This window comes from Medicago truncatula, chromosome 8 (genome assembly GCF_003473485.1).
Source record: "Medicago truncatula cultivar Jemalong A17 chromosome 8, MtrunA17r5.0-ANR, whole genome shotgun sequence".
In the NCBI taxonomy this organism is placed as follows: Eukaryota; Viridiplantae; Streptophyta; class Magnoliopsida; order Fabales; family Fabaceae; genus Medicago; species Medicago truncatula.
The window spans coordinates 16305524-16323244 of record NC_053049.1 but is presented as its reverse complement, the minus strand read 5'-3'; the positions used below and the strand labels follow the sequence as shown (position 1 = coordinate 16323244).

Here is a 17721-nt window from a genome sequence, read left to right as displayed (position 1 = left end):
AGCTGCATGATCTTGTGGTTAGGTGCTCTTTGAAATGTGGCTCAGCTTGGGAGTTTTATTTTCAGGGTGGTCTTTATGGGTGAGTAGTGACGATGGACGGTGGTGGATACCGTGTTTACAGTGCTTGTTTTTTTTTTAGTCTTTTTTTAGGTGGTGATGTGTTTTGGTGCGATTATCCTCAAGGATTTTTTAGGTGGTTATGGTGTACCGTCTATATGTGGCACCATTTGTATCTTGTTTCGTCCATACCTTACGTCTTGCAGGGATGACGTTTAATAATATTTGCCTATTAAAAAAAAAGAAATATTTGTTAATATCTTATGAAAAAGAAAGAAAAAGTGAGATTCTATTACCTGTCTATGCAGATGCTCTCTCTTTATTTTGAGATAAGATGTATTAATTAATGAAATAAAGCAAATCTTGTGCTTGGAATGCAAATATATTTGTCTCCTTTTGTGCTTAAGAGCGGGGAAGGAGAATTGATCACATATACTCTATAGCCATACGCCCATACGTGCAATTATGTACTTTGTTTCCTAATGCATAGAGTCATAATATGATATGAACATGATAAATATTAATTATATTATGTGTATGATGTACACATGATAATAAATATGATGTTATTATTTAATTATAATTAAATAAAAAAATTACTCTCATAATTATTTAAATATTTTAAAAATGACATCGATTAATTATAATAACAAACATTTGATATCATTATTTTAAAAATGACAGAATGTCATGATCATAAATAAGAAATATATTTTTAATCCTATCAAGATAATTTCTAACGTAGCTTATACTCAAGATAAGAATTACAAAAGCAAATCAGGATAGGATAAAAAAATAGTTTATTTTATCTTATCTCTTTGGTGCATCAAACATGATATTTAAGTAGAATATGATTGATATATCATATTTCGTCTCCTTATCCTGACCATCAAACGAACCCTACAATTTCGTTTAATGAGCTTCGGTTTCATTAGGGTCAAAGAAAGTCTCAAGATTTTTAAAGAATACTTATATTTATTTATTTTTTGAAAACTCGTTCTCCGACCCAAGAACAAATTATTTCTAAAAATACTTATATATATTTTATCTACAAAATTCTCATATCAACAACGAGATTTAAACATATACCCTTAGAAAATATGAGAAGAGCTATTCTAATCCTTCAACGTGTATATCCGATCCACCAAGATTAATGTTTTTGGTTGGTATTATATTATCCGAACGACTGACTGAGGTATTTTAGTTAAAAACAAATGCTGCAAGAAGAGGGAAGAGTGGGAAAAAAATTCCCAAAAGAATTACTTCACACAATCACTCCACTTTAAATCCTAATCGAAATAATTATTAGTTAGACTTTATTTACGTCTCTGTGCAAACTATGAATTACTAAATCCCCTTCCATTAACAACTGAATAGTTAAGACAAAAGAAGTTATGCCACACAATCAAGCTTAACTGAGGAAAGGGATGACAAAAGTTAGGAGTAAAGCAGCCAAACATGTTATTGCTAGAATACTCCGTTGAAGCCTCAGTGGTGGTCTAATGATTCTAAAGGGTCTGTTTAGAATTTTGGGAGGGAGTTTTGAAGAGTTTTGGAAGGTTAGAGTTATAGTTGATATTTTTAAGAAATTAAAAGAATGTCGTGATATATGATCATATAACATTTCAATCACACTTCATTTATTTAAAAAACATTTTATAGCTTGTTTAAACATCCCATGCAAAATCCCCTCCCAAACATATCAAGAGTAAAATTAAACATGTAAGATACTAAGACCATAATTATAAATTTGGATAGACCTTAAAATTTATGGTCAAAATTATGGTGGTTTTTAGAAAGTCATGTGCAACAATCTTTTTATTTCAAACCAAGTATCACAGCTTCAAAGTTGACTCTCTATTAGATACTTAGCTATAACTATAGTCATTTACAAAGCTTACTTGTTCCACAAGCTATCACTGTTTTGTAACTCAGCTTAGCTTTAACTAATAACTAATTTTCAGTTATAGATAGTGTTGGTTAAGAATAGATAGAGTTAGTTAGTGTTGGTTATGTGATTTTCCTCCACCTTTACTCTCGAAACAATGTATATATACATGTACTACACTCTTTGTAATTCAATTCAATGTTAATTCACAATTTATCAATATTGTGAAGTTCTCTATACTCTCTGAATATGAATTACAACCTAACTTGGAAACCCTTACATCATAGACATGTTTACCTGGCTTCTGAACTTTGTTGCAACTGAATAGATTGAATGTAACATCTCTAAACATTAACTCTGGTATTATTCCTACAACTGATTTTCAAACATACTAAATCAATCTGATAATATCATTGTAAGAAAAAACTCCAGTTGATGTATACTAATGACCAGTTATATGTAATTTTGCAAATACATATATTGACTCTTCCTTTTTTTCCTAAATTTTCCCTCTTCCCCCACACCATTTTATTATTGCTTTTTAAGGCAAAAGAAGGCATAAAACTAATACCTAAAGAAGGATACTCTCATAGTATCAGTCAACAAATGAGGACTCAAACCATGTAGAGCCTACAAAAAACAACCAAAAACTCACTACACCAAGATCCCAAAGACATTCCGATGAAGTTGCACCTCCATTAGCCACTTCAAAGCATGTCATTTATTGGAAAAAAACCAAGTCTCACATCGGATAGATAAGACTCTTAAGAAGAGTATATAAAGAGGAGGCAATCCTCACCTTACAAGCCGGTTTTGTAAGGATGAGTTAGGCCCCAAATTTCAACATCATTATCCCAAAGTTTTGCCTTCTCTAACATTCATAGCAGGGCTTTGTCAAGGACTATCCTAAATTTTGTAAAAAATCAATACTCAATTAAAAGTTTGATAAACTGTAGATACCAAGAGATTATATATTCTTTTAAAATGATTTGAATTTTACATGCACCTCGAACTGCTCGGGTTGAAAATGAAGAGAATTTATGAATTGATTAAATAAAAATGGTTTCCTTATTCCCAAAAATTCAGTGCCGGGACTTCCCTGATCCTTCTTGATAACGCAGTGAGAAGAAAGAAAGATTAGTTCCTATTCTTAGGTTATATTAGAGATCAACATTCATTGTGAACTGACCCAAAAATGTTATGCTTGATTTTACTAATCTGCAGAGTTATGTCAGAGGACCAGGTTGACTTGAGCCTATTCTGTTTTACTTCGGCAGCTTCACCCTCGTCTTTAGCAGCAAGTAGAACATCAGCTTCTTCTAATAGCTTTTGAGCTTGATCGTTCAGAGAAGCACAATTGGTTGAATATGCTGAGAGTGTTGCTTCCTTATTCTTGAGATTCAACAAAAGTTGTTCAAGGTCTCTTCCTTTGGCATCTAGTTGTTCTTTCAAACTATCAATTTCTGCCTCTAGCTCCTTCTTCCTCTTATTTTCAGCCTTGATGACCAAAGAAATCTCTTTTATTGAGTTTTTGAGATCATTCCGTCGATCCTTACTTGTGATAGTCTCCTGCTGAATTCTTTCTAGATGCTTTTCATTACTCTTCAGTTTGTTCACAGACTCAACAGTTGATTGGAATTCTTGGCAAGATGTCACTGCCTTTCTTTTGAACTCTGCAAGAGCCTCTTGTACCTCAACAGTCCTTCTACTCAATACATCCAATAGCTGATGAAGTCCAAACTGTGTAGCAGGATCAGAAGAGACTTCAGATAAGTCCTTAACCATTAACAGCTCCAAGGCATTGATAGCCTCTTTGATTGATCCAAGAGAATCAGCCCTAGAAGGTAAGGTTACATGGCCATTAACAGAGGATTTTCTATCAACTAAGTTGATGACATAATCTGAGTGTGACCCTTTAGTGTTGGAAGAAGACTCATCAGATTTCGCACCAGGAGATATGACTTCCAGGCCACTAATAAAGTGTTTTCTACCAACTCGGTCGAAGGGGTCATCTGAGTCGGAACCTCTAGTGTTGAAAGGGGACTCTTCAGAATGAAGTTCGGAAGAGGATACTGATTCCAGTTGGACAGCATCATTCTCATGACATCTTTCAATCCCATTTTGAATTGTAATATCATAAACTTCTCCATCCTCTCTAACACTTTTTGAAGTTTCTCCTACCACATCCTCCAAAGGACTCATAGGTAGAAGTATTGGTTGACGGGCTAGGCCTTTTTCTGCATCAGCAGGTGGAGGTTGGGTCAATGTGAGAATGGATGAAGATAACACCATAGCCTGATTTTTCTGAGGTCTCTCTGTTACAATCTGTAAAAACAAAAAAACAAAAAAACAAAAAAAAATAATAATAATAACTGAATTTGAATCCCAAATGGAGTAAATGACTAAAGAATCCAGAAGAAATATTAACCTTGACTCTTTGCCGTGGTCTCTCCATTGAATTTGAATCAAAATTCACACTTATCAATGTTTGTGGAGGATGGAATTGGACATCTCTTGGACCACATGTTTGTTCATATAGCACATGGATTCCGCTAAACTTAGCAACCTCTCTTATAGAGTCCTCGTTGTTTGTTATATGATCCGCATATGACACCTCCACGTGATTCCACCCATTATCTGTAAACACTATGTCCTCATTATCTTCAAACTGTAGCAAAAGCACATGATCAGTTGCTATCATGAACTCGTAGATTTTCTGACAACCTAGCGACTGTTTATGGCCATTGATGCATACTCGAGGGCTAAACTTGACCTTGATATGTTTCTCATCCCCACGTCCTATAACAAGACAAAGAGAAATAGCAGGGAATTTGTTACAAAACCAGAAAGACGTTGACCCTCCCCTTGTATGATGCGTGAACCACTTTGGAATTTTTTTCCCCGGAAAAAATAACTTTTTGTTTCCAGCTTCTACCCATTCCTGTTGATCATAAGTATAGAAGAATGGTTAAAATTTACCAGCATTTAGACATTGATAGTAGTTGATGATATCAATTTGATAGGTATTGATTTTACAGATCACAAAAGTGAAGACTTCGATCTAGAAACTGAAAAAGTTTAATCTAGAAAATTTGAGACTTCAATTCAATCAGATGTTCTCTGCAAAAACTCCACTTCGGGAAAGATAAATCCAATCTAAATAAATCCTAATTTAAAATAAGACAAAGTCAAATGCTAAAAAAAAGAAAATACAAGTACACATAGGGATAAAAAGAGAACTTAATTTTGTGAATGCATCATGCATGTCAACATATTCCAAATACTAGTACTAAATTAAATCAAATAGGGATAAAGAGAGGACCTGATTACATAACATGCTTATACTCTGTAAAGTCAAGGAAGTGCATCCTTTTGCAGAGAAACTATTCAAGTTTGGTGGAAGCCCTGTAATTTCTCGAAGACATGCACAGTCATCCAAAATCAGTTCCTTTAGAAAGCAACATTCTGCATTACATTCAGGTAGAACTGTGAGGTCTAAGAATCTCAAGGATATGCACCCTTTCACGGAAATTTTTTCTATATTCCTTGGAATCCCTCTAATTTCTCGAAGAAGACTGCAATCGTCCATCTTAAGGTTCCTCAGAAGATGACACTCTTTGATCCACGCATGAAGAGTTATGAAATTATTCCCTGATAGGTTTAACTCTTTCACATTGAAAAAAAAGCTAAGACCTATTGGAAGAAAATCATTGGATATATTGCAGTTTGAGAGGACAAGATGATCCACGTTTGAAGACTTGAGCACCATTTTATTACCTTTGTCTTGTTCAGATAAGGCCAACCCTTCACATTTTGAAACATGCATCAAACTTAGTTCAGGCAACATAAAAATGCTACTAGGTAACTGAACCATTCCACACATTTGCAGTTCCAATTTTCGAAGCCGAATAAGGTTTTGAATCGAAAATGGATATTCTTTTATAGGACTCCCCCTTATTTGAATTTCTGTTATTTTTTCCATCTTCCCCAATATTTCAGGGAAACTCTCAAGAATTGAACAATGTGAAAGATTGAGTTGTTCAAGAGAGGTCAATATGATGGGTGGAAAATTCTTTAGATTCTTGCAACCAGAAGCATCCAATATCTTAAGTTTTCCCAGACGTCCAACCGAGTCATGAACTTTAGTTAAAATCTCACAACATCTAAATGACAATTTTTCTAAGTTTCGGACACCAGATACATCAGGTATCTCAGTTACAGATTCACTGTTGCTAAAATCCAAAATTGTCAAATGTGAAAATGCCTGCAAAAAAGAAAAATATAAAAGAGAAAAATAAATAATCATATGAAGTTAATGTGAATTTATAAATATGCACGCACAGTCCCGCACACACTTGCCTGGATTGGTTCGCATGGCTTTAAGCAGCTATCAGGTAACTCAAGTATGGAAAGTTTCTTTGGATGGAAATAACATGGTAAAGACAGTAAAGGATATCCTTGCCATTTCAAAACTCTTAAGCTATTTGGAAGATGTGTGGGGCCGCTGGAGAAACTACCATTTCTAATAATAAGTGTTTTGAGGTTTTTCATATCCTTGAAGGCCTCTCCATCCCAATTTACTTCTTCGCTTTTCGGTCCTTTCATGTGCGCTTCATCTTTTGGAAAATCCAGAATTAAGATATGAGTTTTGCTACTTCCCTTTTAAGACAAACATCAGCCAATAACAATACATGAATATATTAGGAACATACATATCAGATAAATTGCAAATTTATAACATATTACATTAAGATGATAAAAAAAATCAATTGTGAATTGATGCCATCCGCAGAATATTAGAAATGTGGGGAAACATAAAAAATACATCGGCCATATTATAATTAAAAGAGACAAACCAAAATTACAAATGCAAAATCAAACTAAAAAAATCAGTATTACCTTATTTTCATTTAAAACTTGGACTACATCTTCACAAAACCATAACCTACTACGTTTGCCAGGCTCATGTGGTGATTCAAGTCGGACAATTTCTCTGCCCATTTTTTGTATCAGGTCATGTAATGTTACAAGACCACTGTCAATCTTTATCAGAGATTTTCCAATCAATTCTTTAATACTATATTCCACAGATAGGTGATAGTGAGCCGAGAGTATATCTTCGACATCTGCCAACTTATGTCCATTGAAGAAACAAGCAATGTCAAGAAAAACACTCCTCTCATCTTCATCCAAGGAATCATAGCTGACTTTAAGTATGTCTTTGATCTTTTTATCTGGAAATCGGTCGTACCGATCTAATGTATGTGTGCAAACGTCTTCCTTTTGTCCATGCAAGTTAGAACCTATTACTTCCAAAGCTAATGGAAGCCTAGAAGCATAACCCACAGCACGGTTTAAAATGGCGATGTATCTTGAATCAACTTTGTCAGTTTTGAAAGCATTCCAACAAAGCAATTCGCGAGCTTCTTTGTCATTCAACTCCTCCACCTCATATGTACTTTTAACCTCATGATGTTTTAGTAACCCATGGTCCCGAGTTGTAATGATTACTCTGCTACCCAAACCAAACCAGTTAGGTGCTCCAGCAATAGCCTGCAACTGCTCTATTTTGTCGACATCATCGAGAACCAAAAGAACCTTTTTACTGCAGAGCCTTTGCTCTATCATTGCCATCCCATCGCTAACATATCTCAACTTAAAATCCTCGTAGCCAAGTATATCAGAAAGAACCATTTGTTGGAGATGACATATGCCATATTTGTGTGAATTCTCCCGCACATTTTCAAGAAAACAACAGAAACCTTCAAAGTGGTGTCTAATGGAATTATATACTGCTCGAGCAATAGTACTTTTACCAATTCCCCCAATTCCATGTACACCTACCATGTGGACCACGTCATCAGAGCCAACCTTCAGACGCGAGATTACTTCATCCACTCGAGACTCCAATCCAACTGGATAATTCGCAACATGTAAAAGTTTACGCTTGATCTTGAGGGAGACGTCCTGGAAGATACGCCAAATGAAATCACATTCATATTCATTCCTGCTCAATGTGAAAAAGCTTGTGTGAAGTCAAGTCAAGTGATATAAAATGCATTATATCTATGGTTTCATGCTTCAAATGTAGGATTGTAGTCTAAGCGTTTTTTTATTTTTTTTTTTTAAATTCTAGAGTTAAATACATTTCTAGCCCCTTTTAAAATACTTTCTTTAGTTCATACAAAATTTTCTCTCACTTATTCTTTTTTTTTTTTTTTGTCAAGTAGCCTAGTGGCTAGAGCTCACACAATTAAATTGTGGAGAAGTGGAGTGTCTGGGGTTCGAACCCCAACCCCTGCATATAATATGCAATATCCCTACCAACTGAGCTAAGCTCACGGGGATTCTCTCACTTATTCTAGGTGTCCAGGAAATAGTTCATGCTACTTTTTTTTTTCTTTCTATTAACTTAACAAAGATTCAAATGATGTAATTAACATTAAGATAATATTAAAATCTTGATTTATTTACTACTACCAAATAGTATAAAGAAAGATAATAAATACTAAACGATTCCATGGACACATTAATTGCACTTCCAAAGATTTATAAGAAAAATTTAACTTTTTAGATTCATTGAGTAATTGATGTATCTTATATAGAATATAAACCAAATATATCATTTATGCAATGAATCAAAAAAGTCAAATGTTTCTTATAAATAGGACCGGAGGAAGTATTTACTACCTTCATCCTTATAAGACTCTTTTGAAAAAAAATTTGTCCCTTTTTATAAGACCCCTTTTCTATTTCCAACTACATTAATTATTTCTTTACATGCATGCCCCTATTTATTATACATCTTTTTTTTCAATCAGCAATAAATAGAATATTGAAAACATAAGCCAACCCTCTTTTTTAAAGGATAAAATTGTAAAAACAATAGTAATTACAAACATATTTAATACAAATATTTACTATCTTAATTCAAGTTATTTTTTTAAAATAGCCTTATAATTAGGGACGAAGGTAGTAATTTATCATGCTACTTTTGTTCTTTTGGTTCTTGATGAAGTCGACAAAATAGAGCAGTTGCATGCTATTGCTGGAGAGCCAAAGAACAAATTTTTAGAGACTAAAAATGTATGAACTAAAGAAAAGGTTATTGCAGGCAATTAATGTGTGTATATGTTAATATTATCAAATTATTATGTGTATTAAGTTTGACTTTTTATATTTTAAAATAAATCAGTAGTATTAATTAGGGTATGTTTAAGAAAGAAAAAAAATGCATCAATTAATTTGAAAAATGGTTACATTTATAGACAATTTTTTAGTTAAATTGGTGCTTATACATAGGGACGGAGAGATTATTAATTAGAGGGTAAAATGGAAAAAAAAAATTAATATTGTATTAAAAATCAAAATGGGTTAGTCATTTTAGGACAAATTATTTTTACAAATATGTCGGTTATTTTGGACGGACGAAATATTATATTTTGATTGACGTTCTTTAATTGAAGGACTATGCTATTTCATAATTTCTAGTCCTGTGAGGAAGAGTGGTATCAACACTCACTTTAACACTATTTTTTGACGAAATATTATTTTTTGAAAATGGTGTGATCTAGGTGGATTTCACCGGTAAATGAGTGTCTCTAACAAGATAAGCAAAAGGAAATGAAAAGATAAAAGGTAGCAAAAATATACCCATTTTTGAAAGTGAAGCCAGCTATGTTAGATGCCTTGTGTAGAGCAACCCTCCATTTGTTGGGTTTCTCCTTGTCACCCTTGAATCTCTCCTCAAGATTCTCCAATGCTTGACCATATTTTCCTCTACAGTGCCTTACATCAGAAGGATCAATATTGAAGAAAATAGGTAAAACAAGCTGACCCTTGTTCTCCTCACAGCACTCTAGAATGATGGAAAGTTCATCTAAACAAAAGGAAGAAAAAGCGTAGTTTTGAGAAAGAACAACGATGGCAACCTTGGATTCTTTGATTGCCTTTACAAGTGATGGAGTTATTTCTTTTCCTTTTCGAATCTCTTTATCATCAAAGAAACTACGGATCCCTCTTTGACTCAGAGCACTGTAGAGGTTTCCGGTAAAACCAAGTCTTGTGTCTTCACCTCTGAAGCTGAAGAACACATCATAGTTAAAGGAACCTCGACCAGCCATTAATGTGATTGAAATAGTACGTCAACGTAGCAAGCAGAGTGATTGAAATGGACAATCTAAGATGATGATGGTTGGTGATGTTTGTTTATTTATTTATTTATTTTAGGAGACTCTCTCTCCCTCTCTCTACCCAAGTCAAGTCAACTCACAAAGTCTTTAAAAATGGGCTTGCTTAAAATGTGACCGAAAAGTAAGAAATAATAATATTTTAACAACCATTTCTTAATATTCAATTTTCTTTCTCATACATATATTATCTTTGTAATTTTTCTTTTTCTTAGGAAAATTCTATGGTGAAGTCATGAAAATGACTTTTCTGATAAAGTTAACACTATAACATCAAAATTGTAGTGAGTAACACCCCACTGTTTGTATAATGGCATCAAAAGTTTAGTCCCCATACTATCATCAATTCATCAGATTAACAAGACTACACTTAATTTAATTTTATCCTACCTTGTTTCAAGTGTAACACCCCACAAAGCGTAACACTTAAGACTATCACATAATATCATCAAATCTGTTTGCATGTTAAAGATGCCAATGATAAAATAGTACCTGTAAGTCCAAGATGTTGCAAGCATTACTAGATGAATTACTATTGATCATTAATCAGTAATCAACAATTTAAAAATGAATCTAACATTAAAATCAAAATTAACTTTTTCAAAAAAGTCAGTTTCCTGACTGCACCGTAGAAGCTCCCTCCTTCTTAACACTACACACATCCAGGTTAAAAGCTAGCTGATAGCAAAACTGCTATCCCCCCCCCCCCAAACTGACGTGCTTGTGACCCCACGAATTAAGTCTAAAAGAGGCTCCCACGTTGCTAACTTCAATGGGATTCACTCCACATCAAGCAACTTTTATAAAAATTAACCTTAAGATCGGAGGCCATTTCAAACCCTCTCAACAACGCCTTTAATGTCCAAAGGTTAAGATTGTTGCTTCCCATATGCAAAGAGTATCATCAGCATATTGAAGATTAGAAATTCCAACACCCTCATTCTTAATCTTAAAACCGTTAAAAATTCCTTAAAACCGTTAAAAATTCCTCCGACACCGCCTTTAAATATGTTTACATTTGCGTGTTTGCGTTTATATGGGGATGAGCAAATCTGGATGGGAGAAGAGTAATTTTCATTTTCTAATTGTTGAGTTAAAGACAACGTTGAGTTAACTCACGTTGGATATCAATATGAGTTAAGTCACGTTGAGTCTACCAAACATGAGTTAACTTATGTTGGGATTATTTTTGAAAGTTTGAGGTTGGAATGAGCAAAAACGTTTGGAAGAAGAGCAATTTTCCAATATCTTTGGCACAATTGTTAGCATGATCCAAAATTTAATGCATAAATTTAATGTGGTGCATAATTTTTCGGTGATGTGCATTGACGTGGAATATACATGAAAATTTACATTTTAGCCTTTAACAACAAGGGTTTGTGTAACATTACATATGTTAAAACAACTAATAGTAGTAACTTTTTCTTGGAAAACAACAATTATTTATTCAAAAGTTTTATATTTAATATTAAATGTACAGTTCCAATACAAAATTTCTATTTTAAACTTCTTAATATGTGCAAATTTGCACATAATAGAAAAACTCTAACATACAAGTTTTATGCTTTACAATTTTCAATTCGTTTAGAAGTTGGAAACCACACCAAACTAATCAGATTGAAGGTAAGGACATTTTACCGATAAACAATATGTTTTCCTTATTATGCTGCTTTCCACGCGCTTCTTGATAACTCGGTTAGCAGAAACAAAGATCACATCCCATCCTACCCATAAAAGCCAAGAATGTTTTCTTTCATCTTATTAAGCTGGCCAGTTAGGTCAATAGACCATGTCCACTTGAGCCTACTCTGTTCAACTTCAGCTGCTTCGCCATCATGTTTTATCTCACTGCTTGAAGCAAGTAGATCATCAGCTTCTTCTGATAGTGCTCGAGCATGTTTGTTGAGAGAAGCATAACTCATTGAATAAGTTGAGAGTGTTGTCTCCTGATTATTGAGATTCAACACAAGTTGTTTGAGGTCCTTTTCTTTGGTAGCTAGCTGTTTTCTTAAAGTTGCAATTTCTGACTCTAGCTCATTTTTCCTACTATTTTCGGCCTTGATGTACGACGAAACCTTTTTTATTGAGTTTTTTAAGTCTTTCCATTGATACTTGCCGGCCACAGTCTCCTGCTGAATTCTGGCCAGATGATTCTCATAATTCTTCAGCTTATTCACAGATTCAACAGTGGCTTGGAATTCGTGGAATGATGCAAAGACCTTTCTCTTGAACTCAGCAATAGCTCCCTTCATTTCTACCGTCACCTTGGGGTGGCTACTTGCACTCAATAGATCCAAGAGCTGACGAAGTTTGGAATGTGCGGAAGGATCAGCAGAGACTTCGGATAAGTCCTTGATCATCAATAACTCCAAGGCATTAATAGTCTCTCTAATAGATCTTAGATTTGCATCTCCAAAACTGGCCCCGGAAGATATGGTTTTCTTGCCACTAACATGCAGTTTTCTATTAACTAAGTCGAAGGGATCATCTGAGTCAGAACCTTTAGTGTTGGAAGAAGACTCCTCTTCACAGGATACTAATTCCAGCTCGACATCATCACCCTTGCCACATCTTTGATTGAGAGGAATGTCATTTTGAATTGCAGTAGCATAAGCTTCATTATCTGAAAGATTCTCCGAACTTTCTCTTCCCACATCTCCCAAAGGCATCTTAACTGGAAATGTAGGTTGAGGGACAAGGCCTTTTTCAATTTCAGAGGGTGAAGGAGATTGTTTTGATGTGAGTGAGGGGGGAGACAGCACAATGATCTGGTCTTCCTCGGATCTCTTTCTCTTGGTCATAATCTTAAAAAAAAAAAAAAAAAAAAAAAAAAATTACAAAAACAAACAAAATCTTGAGTAACGTAGAACATGATTAAAAAGGAAGAGAATTAAAAGAAGAATTTTACCTTTCCTCTTTGAAGTGGCTCCACCATTGAATTGGGATCCAAATTTGCATTTATCAATGTTTTCCGGGATTGGGTGAATTGGATATCCGCAATATCAATCCATTCTTGAGATACATGGATTCCACTATATTTGGCAACCTCTCTGATTGGAACCCCGTTGTCAGTAACAAGATCCTCGTATGAAACCTCGAAATGATTCCACTTGTTGCATGAAAACACTGTTTCTCCGTTATCCACAAATTTTAGCGGCCGCTCGTCAAACAAAAGTATATGATCAGTAGCTATCCTGAACTTGTAGACTCTCTGATTGCCGTTGGACAGTTCGTTGCCATTGAGGAACAATTTGGGGCTAAACTTGACTGAGATAGGTAGCTCATCCACCAATCCAATAACAAGACACATACAAATTGCAGAGAATTGCAATTTGTTACGAAACCAGAAAGATATTGAATCTCCACTTGTACGGTGTGAGAACCACTCTGGAATCTTTGTTCCTGGAAAAAAGAACATCTTGTTTCCAGCTTCAATCATTTCCTATCAGTCATAAGTTTAGTAGCTGTTAAAAGTTAGTCTAGAAGATTGAGACATTGATAGGAATTAATACCCATTTGATAGGATCTGATATTAATAACCAAAGAATGTGAAGACTTCGATCTACAAAAATAAATTAAGAAATGTCTAGAAACTTATAAATGATTACTATGGGGATGATAAAAGTCTATAAATAGCATCGATCAATTTAAAGTTATGTAAGTATTTTCTCATGTACAAAAGCACTCCATCAACTAATCTGCCTGATACACTATAGCATCAACTAAAGAGAAAATACCATGATAATAAACATGAAATTATGTATACGACTCAGCATATTTATTAAATTAAATAAAACAGGGGTCAAAAGAAGAACCTGATTTACTAACAAGCTTGCACACTGGGAAGTCAATAAAGTGCAGTTTTGTGCAGAGAAATGATCCAAGTTTGGCAGAACCCCTTTAATTTTTCGAAGATAAATACAATCGTCCAGAATAAGCTCTCTCAAAGATTGACATTCTTCTGTAAGGTCTATGTATTTCAAGGATTTGCACCGTTTCGCAGAAAGTTTTTCTAATTTGCATGGTATCACTGTAATTTCTTGTATAAGCGTGCAATCATCTAGCTTTAGGCTCCTCAGAAAGTGACACTCTTTGATGCATGCGTGAAGAACAGTGAAATTATTCCCCGATAAGTCCAAATCTTTCACATTGGCAAACCAAGTAAGACCTGTTGGAAGGAAATCATCTGATAAATTGCAGTATGACAGAGTAAGAAGTTCTGTCTTTAAAGACTTGGTCTCCCATTCTTCACCTATGTCCTGTTTAGATAACCACAATCCTTCGCATTCTGAAACACACACCAAACAAAGTTGTGAAAACATGGCAATGCTACTTGGTAACTGAACCATTCCACAGATTTGTAGTTCTAATTTTCGAAGCCGATTTAGGTTTTGAATTGAAGATGGCAATTCTTTTATTGGACTTCCGATTATACGAAGCTCTGTTATGTTTTCCATCTTCCCCAATATTTCCGGAAAACTCTCAAGAGCTGAGCAATGTGAAAGATTGAGCTGTTGAAGAGAGGGTAATATGATGGGTGGAAAAGTCTTCAGATTATTGCAATTAAAAGCATCCAAGTATGTAAGTTTATCCAGAAATCCAACTGACGGATGAACTTTAGATAACTTCTCACAGTCTCTAAATGACAATTTTTCTAAATTTGGGAGGCCAGATACATCAGGTATACGAGTTATCAGTTCACAGTTTCTGAAACTCAAATCCTTCAGACTAATAAACCCCTGCAATGTAGGGAAAAGATATGACACCAAACGAAAAAATCAGAAGAATTTAAAGTGAATTTAATAATATACATCGAACAAACACAATACTTGCCTGGATTGGTTCAATTACCCCCATGCAACTTGCAGGTAACTCGAGTATGGCGAGCTTCTTTGGATGAAAATCACTTGGTAATGATGGTGAAGGGTACCCCCGCCATTTCAACACCTTTAAACTGTTGGGAAGATGTGAGGCGCCTTTGTTAAAACAACCATTTTCAATAACAAGCATTCTGAGGTTTTGCATCTTCTTTAAAGCGTCACCATCCCAATTTACTTTTTTACCTTCGGATCTATTTGAGTTCACTTCATCTTTGGGGAAATTCAGAAATAAGCTTTCAATTGTACTAGAACCCTGATCACAATACAATTATAAATGCTTGCAATTCAACATTCATACTTAGAAAAACAGTCATATCATAAAGACGGAAAACAATCCATTTTGAATAGGGTACTGTCAGCAACAGTCAACCATAGATAAGAAACAGACGGAACAGGTATTATTCTTTTTAGAGGAGTGCTAAGAATATTCTCTTTTCAACACTATCTATAACACTCACTCTTTTACTGGATGAAATCAATGTGGGTCCCATCACCTTATGTGGGATCCATTTCCGAATTTTGGAACCTACATAGATTTCACTCAATAAAAGAGTGAGTGTTAGAGAGAGTGTTCCAAGCATTCCTCTACTTTTTACGTATATATAACAATCAGGAAATAAAGCAACGATAAAAATAAAAAATTAAGTCATCTTATATCAGTTGATTACTCACCGAATTTGTTTCTAAAACCTCAACTACATCTTGGGGAAGCCATAACCTACTACGTTTGCCAGGCTCATTTGGTGATTCCTGTCGAACAATTTCTCTGCCCATGTCTCGTATCAAGTTATGTAATGTCACAAGACCATCATCAATCTTTAAGAGAGATTTTTCAATCAATTCTTCAATACTATATTTTGCAGATTCACCATAACGAGCCAAAAGCATATCATTGACGTCTTTTAACTTATATCCATTGAAGAAACAAGCAATATCAAGAAAAATACCCTGTTCTTCTTTCTCCAAGGAATCATAGCTTATCTTGAGTACCGCTTGGATATGTTTCCCAGCAACTCTTTCATACTGATGCAATGAACTTATCCCTTCCTCTATGCTTTTGCCAAACAAGTAGGAGCCTAATACTTGTAAAGCTAATGGAAGCCCAGAGGCAAAAGTCAATGCACGCTTTAAAATGTTTTCATACCTTGCATCAACTTTATCGGTTTTGAAAGCATTCCAACATAGCAAATAAAGAGATTTTTCTCCATTTAGTGCATCCACTTCATATGTTCTTTCAACCCCATGACTTGCTAGCAACTGTTTGTCCCGAGTTGTAATGATAACTCTGCTACCAGGACCATACCAATCAGGCCTTCCCACAATAACCTCAATCTGCTCCATTTTGTCAACATCGTCAAGAACCAAAAGAACCTTTTTCCGGCTGAACCTCTGCTTTATGATTGGAATTCCTTTACTTACATGTCCAATGCCAATATCCCCATCACGACATATATCAGAAAGGATAGTCTGTTGGAGATGTACCAATCCATATTTCATTGAATTCTCTCTGATGTCTTTGAGAAAACACAACTCATCAAACAGGTCACTGATTGAATTGTATACTGCTTTAGCAATTGTAGTTTTACCAATTCCACCGATACCGTAGATGCCTAACATGTGGACTACATCATCAGAACCAAGATCCAAAAGTGAGTTTACTTGGTGCACTCGAGACTCCAATCCAACAGGGTAATTAGCAACATGTAAAGGAGCACGATTAACTTTGCTACCGACTTTCTTAACAATAGTCTCAATGAATTCAGATTCTCCATGCCTGCATGCCCAATTAGAGAAACTTGTGTCAAGATATATTAAGATGCATGCTTTCATTTTCATTTTCATTTTGTTCTTATATAATAAAGATTATTAGAAGTAAAAGTTAGTTGCACTTTCTTTTTAAAGTTAGTAGTTTCTCCCTTCTCAGGATTCGAACTTTGAACCTTTTTACTCATTTAATATCTCCCCTTGTTAGTAGTTCTTATTAGCCATAGATGTCAGTCATATTGTATCATCTCATTTTATTTTTCTCAGCAATGAAAATGGTAAATAGCATTTTAAAAGCAAAAATGAAAGACAGAAAATAAAATCAGGTAAAGGATCAGAGAACCCATACTGGAACTGGAAGTGAAGACCGGAGATGTTAGCCGCCTCGTGTAAAGCAGTCCTCCAACGGTTGACCTTCTGGATGTCATCTTTGAACCTCTCCTTGTGCTTAGCGAGTGCAAGACCGTAACTTCCTGTCCCGTGTCGCAAATGAGAAGGATCCACGTCATAAAAAACTGGTATAACAAGGCGACCGTTTCTCTTCAACTCAAGGATCGCTGTGAGTTCTTCCAAGCACCAGATAGAAGAGGCATAGTTCCCAGAAAATATAATGATGGCAATCCTGGACTCTTGGATTGCCTTCAAAAGCGATGGAGTGATCTCACTTCCTATTCGAAGCGATGAATCATCAATGAAGGTATCGATCCCTTTGTCGCACAGAGCTTTGTACAGATTTCTGGTAAAACTAAATCGTGTATCTTCAGCGCTGTGGCTGATATACACATCGTAAGTGAAGGAAGGTCGCACACCCATTAGATCAATGGAGCAGATGTCTGTGTGTGCTGGAGATGACTTTCACCAAACACTGCACCAAGTCAACTTAGCAAGAAGATTGATCGAGTTCAATTCAATGCTAAGATGCCTTTTTAAGACACTAGTAGCA

At 35.0% G+C, this 17721-nt stretch overlaps 2 protein-coding genes across 3 annotated transcripts; both read right to left on the bottom strand.

Annotated features, from left to right (window-relative positions):
• Positions 1 to 2847: 2847 nt before the first annotated feature.
• On the bottom strand, positions 2848 to 10168 carry LOC25501119 (TMV resistance protein N). 2 transcript variants are annotated; one of them, XM_013589721.3, is made up of 6 exons: positions 9599 to 10168; positions 6845 to 7952; positions 6305 to 6604; positions 5268 to 6209; positions 4374 to 4886; positions 2848 to 4270 (listed from the first exon to the last, which is right to left on the bottom strand). In XM_013589721.3, the coding sequence occupies exons 1-6, from the start codon at positions 10066 to 10068 to the stop codon at positions 3113 to 3115; spliced, it is 4491 nt and encodes a 1496-aa protein (XP_013445175.1). In that variant the 5' UTR covers positions 10069 to 10168; the 3' UTR covers positions 2848 to 3112. The 2 variants fall into 2 exon arrangements, with proteins under 2 accessions (XP_013445175.1, XP_024628560.1); XM_024772792.2 differs by having other exon boundaries at positions 6845 to 7912; positions 9599 to 9714.
• Positions 10169 to 11550: 1382 nt separating this feature from the next.
• Positions 11551 to 17721, bottom strand: LOC25501118 (TMV resistance protein N). Its single transcript, XM_013589720.3, has 6 exons — positions 17128 to 17721; positions 15687 to 16788; positions 14968 to 15267; positions 13950 to 14873; positions 13043 to 13576; positions 11551 to 12938 (listed from the first exon to the last, which is right to left on the bottom strand). The coding sequence occupies exons 1-6, from the start codon at positions 17589 to 17591 to the stop codon at positions 11859 to 11861; spliced, it is 4404 nt and encodes a 1467-aa protein (XP_013445174.1). The 5' UTR covers positions 17592 to 17721; the 3' UTR covers positions 11551 to 11858.

What these genes read in the sequence shown, in the direction of transcription:
- LOC25501119 (XM_013589721.3), bottom strand. Translation starts at nt 10,068, where the DNA reads ATGGCTGGTCGAGGTTCCTTTAACTATGATGTGTTCTTCAGCTTCAGA. An exon ending in GGCTTCACTTTCAAAAATGG is followed by an intron (nt 7,953 to 9,598) that starts GTATATTTTTGC and finishes CACATTGAGCAG; the next exon opens with GAATGAATATGAATGTGATT. An exon ending in AGCCATGCGAACCAATCCAG is followed by an intron (nt 6,210 to 6,304) that starts GCAAGTGTGTGC and finishes TCTTTTTTGCAG; the next exon opens with GCATTTTCACATTTGACAAT.
- LOC25501118 (XM_013589720.3), bottom strand. Translation starts at nt 17,591, where the DNA reads ATGGGTGTGCGACCTTCCTTCACTTACGATGTGTATATCAGCCACAGC. An exon ending in GGTCTTCACTTCCAGTTCCA is followed by an intron (nt 16,789 to 17,127) that starts GTATGGGTTCTC and finishes TTGGGCATGCAG; the next exon opens with GCATGGAGAATCTGAATTCA. An exon ending in CAAGCTTGTTAGTAAATCAG is followed by an intron (nt 13,577 to 13,949) that starts GTTCTTCTTTTG and finishes TATGACTGATAG; the next exon opens with GAAATGATTGAAGCTGGAAA.